Source organism: Panthera pardus, unplaced genomic scaffold (genome assembly GCF_024362965.1).
Source record: "Panthera pardus isolate Hobbes unplaced genomic scaffold, ASM2436296v1 HiC_scaffold_6, whole genome shotgun sequence".
NCBI lineage: Eukaryota > Metazoa > Chordata > Mammalia > Carnivora > Felidae > Panthera > Panthera pardus.
In genome coordinates, this window is record NW_026526991.1 from 73,634,720 (window position 1) to 73,648,806 (window position 14,087).

The 14,087-nt window shown below is 35.0% G+C and overlaps 1 protein-coding gene across 1 annotated transcript in view; it reads right to left on the bottom strand.

Annotated features, from left to right (window-relative positions):
* Nucleotides 1–14,087, bottom strand: part of LRRK2 (leucine rich repeat kinase 2) — a 136,097-nt gene that overhangs the window by 51,937 nt on the left and 70,073 nt on the right. The window contains exons 27-32 of the mRNA XM_019452460.2: nucleotides 11,439–11,625; nucleotides 9,927–10,108; nucleotides 6,882–7,111; nucleotides 6,380–6,507; nucleotides 4,225–4,443; nucleotides 670–871 (exon numbers count right to left, since the gene is read on the bottom strand). Coding sequence (XP_019308005.2) covers nucleotides 670–871; nucleotides 4,225–4,443; nucleotides 6,380–6,507; nucleotides 6,882–7,111; nucleotides 9,927–10,108; nucleotides 11,439–11,625 — 1,148 coding nt within the window. The remainder of the gene's footprint in view (nucleotides 1–669; nucleotides 872–4,224; nucleotides 4,444–6,379; nucleotides 6,508–6,881; nucleotides 7,112–9,926; nucleotides 10,109–11,438; nucleotides 11,626–14,087) is intronic.

The following is a 14,087-nucleotide window of genomic DNA, read 5'->3' on the forward strand; positions in this document are numbered from 1 at the left end:
TTAAGAATAATGGAGGGAAAGGAACAGATTATAATCCATGTGAAGGTAATTTTTCATACAACAGACTCTAGGGGTTAAAAGCAGCTTTGCAGTCACTTACCCTAGTACTACAAATTAACTCACACGTTTTTAGCAGGGTTATACTGATCAAGTACACAAACAGCACAGACGCCACTATAAGCATCTTTATCTGTGAGACCATGCTGACAATGAGTGATGCAACAGGCAAGATCTGCCATTCAATAGGTTTACTGTCTCAGGTAACCACTGATTCTCTAAGTGCCCAGTTAGACCATCCCAATAATACTTACCCTTTAGAGTATATAAATAACTTCCACACAGTAAATTCAATTGATACCATGAAAGGATATGGCTTGTGTTTGGGGTCCCAAAGCTCCTCAATAGTTAAGTCAATTTCTAGAACCCACATGTTTTAACTCCTACTCGGATACTTTTCCCACCACTGCCCTTAGATGGTTTCCTAAATGTTTTTTTCCTATGGCATGACATATGATTCAATGTCATTGCACATGATGACCTTTCAAAAGGAAAAAGTCAGTGGTCAAAGAATTCTGTTAAATTTTGAATGCAAATTCTATACAAGGTTCAGATACATTTTTACAATGACTACAGTGGAGTTTTGAAAAAATATGTAACAAACATACTAACCTGATTCATTTAGGAAGTGAACCGCATGAGGAAGCTCATTTTCATCCAACTGTAGCTGATTTTCTTTTACGAGTTGTAATAATCGTTTCCGGTCGATTACAGGAAATTCAATTGGCACATTTTTACGTTCCGATAAAATGATTTTCTCAAGTTCTACATAGCAGTCTGGAATCAGCTGCCCAACGACAGGCTGATCTCGGATCTGTGTAATTACAAATGACAAGCTGTAAAAATCCATTTTATTCATCTGCCTGAAGGTGGCTGGTAAATTCAGTGCTAATAGTTGTTCAGAAAGTGATATATTATTCAAGTGTGATGTAAAACTATTTAAGCTGTGAAGGATAAATAAAATGATACTAAAATAAGAAAAAATATAAACACAGAAGCCAATTTAGAAATAACTATCAAACAAAATAGTATGGAAATATTTATCTAACTACCCCAAAAAATCCATGATATACTCCAGGATAAATCACTAATCATAAAGAAAGGATTTTTTATTTTCTAAGACATTAAACATATATGCAATAGATATGCTACCATAATAAGTCAGGAAGTATTACAAGAGCCTTGGGGCCTTATTTATTAGATGAAAATATCCATGCCCCAAAGTAAAACATTAAATTTTGTGCTTGTTATTTGCAAAATGTACCTGATATGTGTATATTCCATGTCTCCCCAGGAGGAGACACGAAATCTCCTCACCCAAGAAATACTTTTTCATGGACTTTTAAATTTAGGAAAATAATAAACCATCTACACGCCAACAATTTTGACATGAGAGGATGATTTTTGGTCTGTTACATTTACAATACAATCATTGTCTACTTACTTACATATACAAAATAACAACTTTTAAAGAATAGCTTTAAGATGATAGTTTCTATGATAAAACATCTTTTCCAATTTTTTCTTTTTTCCAGGAAAATCTAATTTTAAATAGAAATGCCACTGAAACAACAGTAACTAAAATGCCTCTGAAAACCACCAGGTGGCAAACTCTCCCCATTTCTCAACCCATGTATATATTCTTCTATATTCTTTTTACCTGAGAATTTCTACTTAATTTCTTAAACTTATTATAAACAGAAATTGGGTTTTATCACACACACATGCAAATTTAACTTGCTCTTTTTCAACTCCTAACTAGAACTTTAAGGAGCTTTATTTAAACAGTCATACTATTACTTACATATTCACCTCCAAACAGTCATTCAGAACATTGTTTTCCTATATCCAATGCCCTCCTAGTAAATTAAATACAATTTCACTAATCTTCACTTTTCATATTCACCTTCCTCATCATTCGTAAATTAAGATAAAATAGAAATTCATATTGAAGTTTGTGTTCTAACTCAAGAAAGAAAACCTACATATGGAAGTAAACAGGGGTTCTCACAGAAAGCAAATTACACAGCAAAGGGATGAACTTTTTATGGCTGAGTTACAGGGCCAGCAAAAGATCCCACTGCTAATGGGCTGGACAAGTTTGAAAGAGGCAATGTTGGCAATGAACTCTGTTTTGTCCTACTTCTCCTTTTAGCTTGATTATGAGGTCCCCAACAGCCAATAAAAAAATTTATTTTAGAGTCTGCAAAGGCACGTGTTAATAAGGTCAAGACAGGGAAAGATTAGAGAAGAGCCAAGAGAGAAGGAGAAAATGAAAAACAAGTGAGAGGGCAAAAAGTGATCTCCAATAAATTCAAAGCTGCTATTTGAATACAATTGAAGCATCTCAAGGAGGAAAGAATATTCTAGTTCTGGCAGGCTAATTGATTCTGGGTAATCCTGAAAAAGCCAGAATTCTACAAAGCAATCAAATGGATTTTCAAACCAAAATGCCAGAATGGTGCAGCCATTAACAATATACATCCATAGCAATATATGGCCATTTCTCAAAGCATTTCTTTTACCTCCTTGTATCAGCCTCAGTGATCAGTCATAAGCTCAGGAGGAAAACAGGTCCTGTTGATGGACAGTGATAAATTGCTTTACACTAAAGCAGTACTAGTCCAGCCAGCTGAACCAACCAGTTTATCCATACTTCAACTAAACTATCCATACTTTATCTATTTGTTGCAACTAAATTCAGGCTTTTTCAAAACAAACTTATTCTTGAAGAAGTCTTTTTAAAAATATGATATATGGTCCAATATAAATGATGAAAATAGGAACTATTAAAACATAGTAAGTAAAAACAAAGTTCTGTATGTATAGGTATAGTCTCAGAAGGAAACCGCCTGCATAAAGAGAACATTTAATTGGATGTCTGAATTTTGTGTATTCGTTTCTTACAAGTCACAATACTTTCTAATCCTATGTCCAATTAGAGAGTAGGAAAATTTGCAAATAAATAATGTATCATTCTTCCTACATAAGATGCCACTACTGACCCACCACTGGTAAAACCTTTTAGTGATGGTGACAAATGTGTTGAAAGATATAAACATGCAAATTCTCCCTCTGGGCATCACAAGGACCAACACATTTATAAATGGCTCATTAGGTTTTAGATAGGAGCATAATCTGTGAAAATGGAACAGAACTAAGCTAACTGGCCAACACATTATAACCAGGGTGACTGTGTAATTTATCATCCAAATTGGAATGCTTTTGAGAATGTAGTAGGACACTATTAATTATGCTGGGAATGCCCAGGATACACAGGACCCTAGTTATAAGCCATGGCCTTGATCATTAGTGCTAATGAATGAAACCACCAGGGACTAACAATGAAATTCACCATTGTGTTTGTCACATCGAACTATTTGAGGAATTTTCAGTGCATTTTATACCACAGTATCTGCAGAACTCAGGAAAGATTTCTTTTTCCTGCAAGTATTAAAAATAACGTTTCTCCTGGATAACCAACTTATTTGTGCTTTATGAACCCTATGAATTACATTTGGCTTACCAGAACTTTGGAAATCAAAACATAATTTCTAAAATGGAAAACCCAGTTTATATGTACTAAAAATTGTTTAGGCATTGTTGAAAATCAAATTCATGACCTCGGCAACCACATCAAAGAGCCATCTCACAATACTGAGGGGGAGATAAAAAGGTGGAATGGGTATCGTCACAGTGACAAGAGACAAAAGGAACAGCACATAGATCAAAATGCACCTAGAACAGGAACTCTGAAAGAAAAGAGCAAGTGAAACAACAAAGAACAACAGAGGGAAGATGATCCCAAGATCCCAATATTCATGTGTATTCTTTGAATCACCATGACAAAAAGTGAGAAAAAGGGCATCAGAAACGTTCTCAGATTCTCTCAGAAATATTCTCTCAGTCTCCCAGACATTCTTAGTGTTTGTCCTTCAGGATCCTCTAATGATGTTTATTCTCATTTCTATGCATTTGAAATGAGATATGGCATAAGTAATTTTAAAACTGAAAGCGCTTTAATAATGCTAACAACTATGAAAAAACCACAATTTTAAGATAGTTGTTCTTTTCTCAAGACTTCTGACATTTCTAAGCAGTTGTGTAGCGTGAGAGTTAATAAATTATATTTACCCACCAGCCCACAATAGGCATTAATCACGTTACCTTGAAATTAAGACTCTCATTTATGATGGTTTTCCGAAGCTTTGCCAAAGCATCAGATTCCTCTGTGGCATTCACAAAGTGGTAATCTCTTATTGCAGGAAACCCTCGCTTGTTCAGCAGTTCCTTGGTGATTTTACTTATGCAGGCTTTGCGCTGCTTTTCATCGGAAACATCCAAATGTGTGCCAACAAGAATCACAGGGGAAGAAGAAGCACGGGCCTACAGGAAATGATACAAAATACTCTTGTGTTTGTTTTAAAATCAAGACTGCTTACAGTTCTATTCACATTCAGTTTTTATGAAATTCAGTTGAAAGGAAATGAAAAACTCAAACACGTCAAGAAGAAGAAAATGTCAACTGTCTTTCCTTCTTTAAACCTAGGGGAAAAAAATGTAACCTTAACGAAATTTTGAAGTCATTTTTATGCCCCTTCTTATTCCAATTTTTATCATTTTTTTCAGGTGGCCTGTATAAGACTAGTGGTCTGTTTTTCTTTTCTTTTATGCCTTAAAACGGGTTATTCTCTAAGTGTACTTTGGACTTCTAAACAAAATAAGCATTTAATAAATGCAAGACCGTATCAAAGTGACATAATATGGTTTATATTTTCTCCTCCTTATCTGTAAAGTCAATCTCCTGAATTCATTTTAAACTCATCCAATTTGTAGTCTACATGAACAAGAAAAAAAGGCACTAAAGTATCACTGCCACTATTCACCTGGGCTAATTCTGACCAATACAAGGAAGTTAAAAAAAATTACCAAAATTACAAATGAGCTTGTATGCGGCCAAAATATCTGCTAAAATGTCCTGACACACCTTTTTAAGGACTTGACTCACAGAAGAGCCCACTGAAGCTTCATTCAAAGAGCATCACTCCTACTTTATTTCAATTCTAAGAACCAGTACTACATCAAGGAATAGCTAAGGAATAGCATGACAGCAAGGGACAAAATGGAAAAATCACAAAAAGAGATTCCAAATATAAGAGCATATTAATAGGGTGCCATTTAAAAGTGTAAGATCTGAAGGACTTCCTACTAAATCGCCAATGAGGGCATAGCTAATGATTCATGGATTGCTTTTGTTTAGTGTAGTTTATTTTAAATTAGGGAGGTTTGTCCTTCATTTAAGAAATAAAGTGATTGGAGTGCCTGGGTGGCTCAGTTGGTTAATCATCCAGCTTTGGGTCACGTCATGATCTCACGGCTTGTGAGTTTGAGCCATGCATTGGGCTCTGTGCTGATCACTCAGAGCCTGGAGCCTGCTTTGGATGCTGTGTCTCCCTCTCTCTCTGCCCCTCCCTCACTTTCTCTCTCTCTCTCTCTCAGAAATAAACATTAAAAAATTTTTAAAAAGGAAATAAAATGATCAAAAACATTATATATATATATATACACATTATATGTGTGTATATATATATATATATATATATATCCATTATATGATGTGTATATATATATATAATGTATATATTTTCAATTTTTATAGCTTAAAAGGGTTTTAAGTATCTTTAACATTCATCAATATGGAACACACTATTTTCATGTCACAGCTTAATTACACTAAAAAGTCCCCAACTCAAAATTTTAGTGCTTCTGAGTTTTAAATTTTTTTAATGTTTATTTACTTATTTTGAGAGAGAGGAGACAGAGAGTATGAGCAGAGGAGGGGCAGAGAGAGAATCCCAAGCATTGAGCTGAAATCAAGAGTCAGATGCTTAACCAACAGAGACAGCCAGGTGCCCCCAAATTTCAGTGCTTCCAACTTCATTTTTAAAAAGTGAGGAGATGGGGCGCCTGGGTGGCTCAGTCGGTTGGGCGGCCGACTTCGGCTCAGGTCATGATCTCGCGGTCCGTGAATTCGAGCCCCGCATCAGGCTCTGTGCTGACAGCTCAGAGCCTGGAGCCTGTTTCAGATTCTGTGTCTCCCTCTCGCTGACCCTCCCCTGTTCATGCTCTGTCTCTCTCTGTCTCAAAAATAAATAAAACATTAAAAAAAAAAAAATTAAAAAAAAAAAGTGAGGAGACTGTTTGAAGCAACTGTTTGTCCAAAATAAATTACCTTACACATACAAAAATAAATGTTATTTTCTATTTTCAAACGATTAAAATAAATGTTATTTTCTATTTTCAAACGATTAGAACAGACCACCTTTATATTGAAGAGCCAAGGCTTCATGGCATCGACTTCAGCCTGCCCTTTGCTGAGGTCATAGACAGCCAGGTAGAGGGCCCGCTGGGTCATGAAGTGAGGATGAGTGCTGTAGAATTCCTCACGACCTAAATAAAGATTGGAGCCATTGTTTTAGGTGATAATATCACTATTTATCATACAAAGAGAGAGAGAGGAAAACAGCCAACAGACCATGTTTAGAAGACTATACTGGGTTTTTACTAGGGATTGACAAGTTTCAGCATATATGTCAGCTACCAAACCAAGTATTTAAGCTTTAGCTGGCTCCTATTGGTTCCTAACATGTCCCTCCATGGAATTCACCCTGGTGGCAAAGGTTAAAATTAGAAGTAAATGGCTTTGGAATAATTCTGTAGGATCCACCAGGTCTCGTTGCAGTACTGGAACAAAATCTCGGCTTTTAAATCCCTGTCCTAAGTAAAAGATAAATGTGAATAAAATATTCTAGTGAAAGAAATACCTGCAAAATCCCACACATTTAGAATGAGGTCTTTCTTCCCTTTGCCTCTTATTTGGATAGGCCAGTCCTTCACATCTATACCAACTGTGGCGCTTTGCACCCCAGGATCTGATTTCTTGCTTTTCGTTAGTTGCTGCAGTAAGGTGGTTTTACCACTCCCAGTATTTCCCACAATCATAAGTTTCATTCGGTTATAGGGCACAGCCTTTTTTAACCGCTGCTGAAGAAACCTGGTATTTGAAAGACAAAAGTAAAATAATAAGCTGCTTAATTAACACTGTTACTTAAGATATAGGTGAATTCTTAGGTGTTGAAATTTTTAAAATACCAGACTGTTCTAAAATATAGTGCCAAACAGTGCTTAGCTCATGGACCTAATAAGGGCACATGTCTTTCAACACACTGTTAGTGCATATATTTTGTGAGCGATGTTAATGTAGTTGATAATGACTGGTAGCATTATCAAAAAAATGACCTGTTACACTATCACCAGAAATAATCAAAATATGTTTGCAACAGTAATTAGAATGCTAATAATTATGAAGTAATTAGCATTGGGTGTATATATATGTACATATATATGTGTATACATATATATATATATGAATTTCTTTAAATAACACAGATAAAACCCTAAAAATTACAAGGTATAAAATTTTACAAAGCCCCTATGACAGAGAATGAAGATAGAGTATATATGCATACTGTTATACTAAACTTTGATAGTGAGGTCTCACTGGATATATTATATGTGCCTGTGTGTGTGTGTGTGTGTGTGTGTATGTATATATACTATATATTGTATATATAATGTATACATTCATATATATCATAGATACATATATATAGTACAAATGGAAACTGAGAACATACTGGTTATGTTATAAATTAATACATGTAAACTATTATACTATCAGCAGATAATATGTTGCTTTTTCTAACAATCTTAATGAAAAAAATAATTGAAACTAATTCGAAGTGGTGTAGGTAGCGAAGCAGACCACCTTTAAATTAATACTAGATTTTAAATGTTCTTAAAAATATGTTGGATATAGAAAGTCATATTTTTAACTATGTTGAAATGTTGCCACAGTTTAAAATTAAAGGAGCAAAACTGAGACACCTGGGTGGCTCAGTCGGTTGAGTGTCCGACCTAGTCTCAGGTCATGATCTCATGGTCCATGAGTTCGAGCCCCATGTGGGGCTCTGTGCTGACAGTTCAAAGCCTGGAGCCTGCTTCGGATACTGTGTCTCCCTCTCTCTCTGCCCCTCCCCTGCTCGTGCTCTCTCTCTGTCTCTCAAAAATGAATAAACATTAAGAACTAAAATTAAAGGAGCAAAATAAGTCATATGTCAATTTTAGGGAATATTGACTGATCCATTAGATCCAGAATCTAATAGGATTCTGACCAACATTCTCAAGGATCTGAACAAAAGCCATCATTACTTTTCATGATTTAATTCGATGCTTGAGAAAATACAACCTGACAGATCAGATATTGTGCCTGTTATTATTGAAATCATTTTCTCACATACAACTTACGCTGTTTTGTTTTTGTTTTTTAATTTTTTTAGTGTTTATATATTTTTGACAGAAAGAGACAGAGAATGAGTGTGGGAGGGGCAGAGAGAGAGGGAGACACAGAATCTGAAACAGGCTCCAGGCTCTGAGCTGTCAGCACAGAGCCCAATGCGGGGCTCGAACTCACCGACTGCGAGATCATGACCTGAGCCGAAGTCGGACGTTCAACCAACTGAGCCACCCAAGTGCCCCTCTGTTTTTATTATCAATAAGCAAGAATATCCATGGCCCAAATGTCTAGTAAGAAGTCAGCACACTTTGAAAAACTCATCCTTCAAAAAAGGAAATGATGCCTACAATTTCTAAAGTACTCCAGTCTCCTCTACTCAAAATGTTAAACACATTTACAAGTAGATATAGTGGCTTCATCATACAGCATAATACCCTAAAAAGTAGTTCTGCTAAATGTTTACCAAGAATTGAACCCATTTTAATTTGAACATCTATCCAGTTTCAGGAGAGAAAATCATGGGAAACAATCAGGTAGAATAAAAGGTAGTCATGTTTAGTTTAGCTAGTGACAAAGCCTTACTTTGCAAATTAAATCAAGTCTAGGGGAACAGAAAACCAAATCTTTCCTCATAAAAAGATAAAAAGTTAAATGTAATTTAAGAAAATTTAAGCATAAGAGAATTAAGTAAGTATGTAGTTCACTGGTAATTTAACAGTGATCAATTATATGCCAGGCTTTATGTTAGGTGACAAGAATCACACTATGAGTGAATGCAGCCATGGTCCCTGCCCTGCTGGATATTATAGTCAAGTCATGGATACAGAGAGGTGACAAATGAGCTGAAGCCTGCAAGATAAATATAGATAGGAGTAATTTGGTGGAAATGGGATTAAATAACTTTACAAGTAGGCAATAGTAAGACTGACACACTGAAGTGGTGACAGAGAGTAAGATACAGTCCATTAGCAAAGATATTTGAAGTTCATAATGTGTGAAGACCACAAGCAGTGATGTCTGGAGAGCTTTGGTGGTTTCAAAAATGACCAGGGTTAGTAGGTTATTCACCCTCAGGCAAAATTGAAGTTAGTAATTTTATATCATTTAAGTATCTATAATGCTTTAAGATATAACAGACACATGGTAACAATTCACTATATGAAATGCAGCTTGAGAAGTCATTATACTTTGCACTATTTCTTTAGAACATATATTTGTAACTAGAGACCAAATAGCCATAATTTCCTTTTAGAGTCCATTTCTAATGAAAAGCATGGATAAGAAAGGAAAGCCATTCTCTCCACATCAGCTTGGCTAGGAGAAAATGAAAAGCTCTTCAGTGGCACCAAATGAACCCATTTATTAAATAAAAGGCAAATGACACATAGCATATTACCATGAAACAGTACTATGTATTATTTCCTAAATCATAACTATTATATCCATCAAAGTCACAGACTAAAAAACATCTGAAGCAAACTTAATTTTAAAAATGGAAATAAAATTATCTAACCTTATGATGTCTTTGGCTTTACATCCTATATGTTTAAAATCAAAATTAAGACGTAGTTCATCCAAAGGAAGATCCCATATTTTGCTTAATTTCCCCATTTCATTAGGAAAGGATCTCAGTTCCAGATTGTAACTGACATCAAAGGAGGTCAGGTTTTCAAGACAGCCAATCTCAGGAGGAATCTTAAAAAAAAAAAAAAAAAAAAAAAGGGCAAATCTGTTGGTAGGAAGGAAGAAATGTGTGTTGCCAAGAAACAAGGTGCTTACTAGGAAATGAGAAAGGCTCAGAGAGCCTATCTGCAACTTGAATAATCTCTCAGCAGAATCTGTCATAGTTGTCAATACAAATATATGCAAGTATAAATGACTTACCCAAAACAATATATATCACTTATTTATAATCTTTAAAAACCCATTCTCCCTTGGTAAACATCTCCTCCTCACAACACTGAAAGTAAAGAAGTTTTTTGTATTTATCTAAATCCAGTCATCTGTGACTTCAGTCTGTTCCTTTACACTATGTTCTTCAGTAAAACTATAAAGATCTAGTTATAAACTTACATACAACATAATGTTCTAAAAATATAACTAAATGTTTACACTTTAGGTAGTATCCTGGTAGGAGGTCTTTTTATTTTTTCCTCTTCCAAATTGTTAAGCAGTGTGCATTACTTTTACAACAGAAAACAATGATTTGCTGACAAAATAAAAAAAAAAAAAAAACAAGTAGCAAAAAATATTCACAGTTTCTTTTTAATTTTTTTTAATGTTTATTTTTGAGAGAGAGACAAAGTGTGAGCAGGAGAGGGGCAGAGAGAGAGGGAGACACAGAATCTGAAGCAAGCTCCAGGCTGTGAGCTTTCAGCATAGAGCCCGATGCAGGGTTTGAACTCATGAACCGTGAGATAATGACATGGACTGAAGTCGAACACTTGACTGAGCCACCCAGGTGCCCCCACAGTTTTTCTGAACTTAATTCTTTTTGGCTTTCATATACAAAAAAACTTGAAGTTGGCAAAAATATATTTTTTTTCTCGGATGAATGGAAAAATCAGTTTTAGATTTACAACAGAGGCAATGGAGTGAAGCAAAGAAGGCTGACCCACTGGGGTAAAGGGCAGCATGATGGAGGCATGCACAAGTTTAAGAAAATAGGAAAGTCAGCTGAAAAACACATACTGCGTATGGCTCAGCAACAACTTGGGAAATATAGAGTATCTGTGAGTCTGTGATGAGATCAGAAATTTAGTGAAAAATAAAACACTTAGAGCATTACACATATTCATAATTAAATATATATGTCCATATAATTCTTCAAAACTAGAACACAAAGTGATTTTTAAGAAAGTTAACCTACGCTAATATGCCCATTTACTTCATGGTAGGATTGGATGTTATTCAAAGATAAGAAATATCAAACAGATTTCAAAATGGCCAATCCGTGATGTTTTCAAATCACAAAAGCACATTATTAAATCGGCAATCATTTTAAACAAATAGGATGACCTCTTACCTCTTTCAGTTTATTATGAGCAAGATGCAGTTTCTCTACTCTTGACCATACATGTGCTTTTTCGCTCAAGTCCAAGACACTGATCTGATTAAAACTGAACAAGAGTTCCCTTAAGTTCAAAGATTTCCAGTGTGCAGGACTCGGTAGATATTGAATATCATTGCTGCTCATATCTAAGGACCGTAAGCTAGAACAATACAATGTCAAGATAAAAGCCAAATGAGTGCTTCCACAACACGTGAGATAATATCACAAGCAATTTTCACCAGAGAAACAACTTTAAAACTAACATTATTTATATTTAAGTATGCATGTGTTCTTGTGTGTTCATAGAGACGTATATGGGCTAGAAAAAAGTATGTCTTACTAGGAACAACATTTAAATGAATAAGGAACATTAAAAACAAAACTGAAGCATAATTTCCTTACTTCAGAACCATGAAAATGTCAATCTTAGAATGAAAGAGCCAGTGTTTACCAATGTTTATGATGCATGAGAAATCATAATTAACAAAGGCAAAAATGGTCATTTCTATACAAGATTTATAAATATGCCTTCTACACAAGGGTTACAAATATGTAGCTCCCCGCTTCTCTTTTCAATTTCCCTCGTTACTGGGAGGATTCTTCAGAGGTTATGTCCTGGAGCTAATTAATAACATGCAGGGGCATAACCTTTTAACAGCTTGTCTCAGTATGATAAATATCTCAACACTGAACATGATGTCTTGCATGTGGTAGGCCCAATGCAAATTGGTTGCTTTCATGCAGGAATACACTCCCCAAAGTTTGCAGGAAACGACAGAAAAACACATGTCACACATAAGCGTACATGTGTAGGAAGAATACACAGTCAGTGATGGTGACATATTTGACCATGTAAAGGTTGCCTGGACTTTTGCAGTTATATACTGACCCCTTTCATGCAGCATATCTGAACCATGATGAATTGGTTCTACCTAAGCTCATGTAGTCGTACAGCCTTCTACACCAAGATTCAGGTCTACATGTTTTTGCTCTCATTTTACAATGATCCTGGATTCTGGCCTTAACTATCTCATAAAGATGTGTGAAAATAAGAAAATTAATTGGACTGTTTTAGAGAAAAGATGTGAATATCTAACAAACCATACAACTTAGATAAAGCCAAGAATCACCAGACTGTTCAAAAGCAATCCTTTTTAGCCTCAATGGGAACTTAAGCTGGCAAATGCATATTCTTTTGTTTCACAGAAAATTGTTTTAAAGAAATATATACAAAATGCTAGAAATGTATATCTGGAGATGTTGTCTAAAAGTATAGAGCAATTAAGGACCGAATAATATTTTTAGTTATTTGGGAAGAAACCTTTATGGTAAGGTATCTACTAATTAACTTTCATAAATATTTGACTTTCAAACACATTTTCAGGAACATATTATGGTTTTTTTATTTTTATTTTTTAATGTTTATTTATTTTTGAGAGAGAGAGAGAGAGACAGAGCATGAGTGGTGGAGGGGCAGAGAGAGAGGGAGACACAGATCTGAAACAGGCTCCAGGTTCTGAGCTGTCAGCACAGAGCTTGACGTGGGGCTCGAACTCACAAACCATGAGATCATGACCAGAGCCAAAGTCAGACGCTCAACTGGTTGAGCCACCCAGGCACCCCAGGAACATATTATGTTTAAAATATAAGACCACCTGTATTCTAGAGGTGCCTGTATACATGAGTTAAGACTAGAAGGTTGAGCCACCAGAGTTTAAGAATTGTGACTTTAGGCAAGTTACTTCATCTCTTTAATAAAATCATATTCTCATTATAAAGTGGAGATAATAACAGCACCTATTTCCAGTTTTATTAGGACAATTAAAGGCAGCATCCACCATTGAGCACTTAAAGCAGTGTCTAACATGTTCTAAAGCCAGATTGAAATTAATTATTATATGTCTGTTTGACATCTTCTATGGCTAGATTATAACTAAGCATTATTTGCCTATATACATATATATATATATACATATATCTATATATATATATGTATATATATATATAGATAGATATATGTATATATATATATATATATTTGCACATATACACTTATGGATTTGGTTTATAATATATACAACACAGTTATAATGGTATTTAAGATAACATAGGAAGCTTTCATTTTTTTAATGAAACTAACTAGAAACATCCCCAAATACCTAGAGCTATATAAATTGTCCTAATCCTCACCAAAAATGTCTTCACCAAACATTTCCTTGCCTCCACAGTCTGGATGAGATCCTCCCTGAGGTACCCTTGTATAACCCTCAACTTTTCCTCACAGCATGTAGCTTAGTTATTGAATGCCTGTCTTTTGAACCTAATTACTTATTCCCTGAGGACAGAGACTGGGTTTGCTTTGCTCATTAGTGAGGGAACCACTCTTTCTCCAGTTTTTACTCAAACATAAGTATAATTTCAAAGTTAATATCTTAGTAGCATATCAACCTCTGAGAGCAAGCAAAATTTTAAAGTTAAAATGATAGCCACTATAACCTCAATTGTTTGTAATGGTGCAAACATTAATTAAGATTAAATTGTTTCAAAACAATAGCACCCTAATATAAAAGTTAAAGAAAACACAAATAGCAACTTGGGTGTCTTGCCTAGTAAAAAACAAAC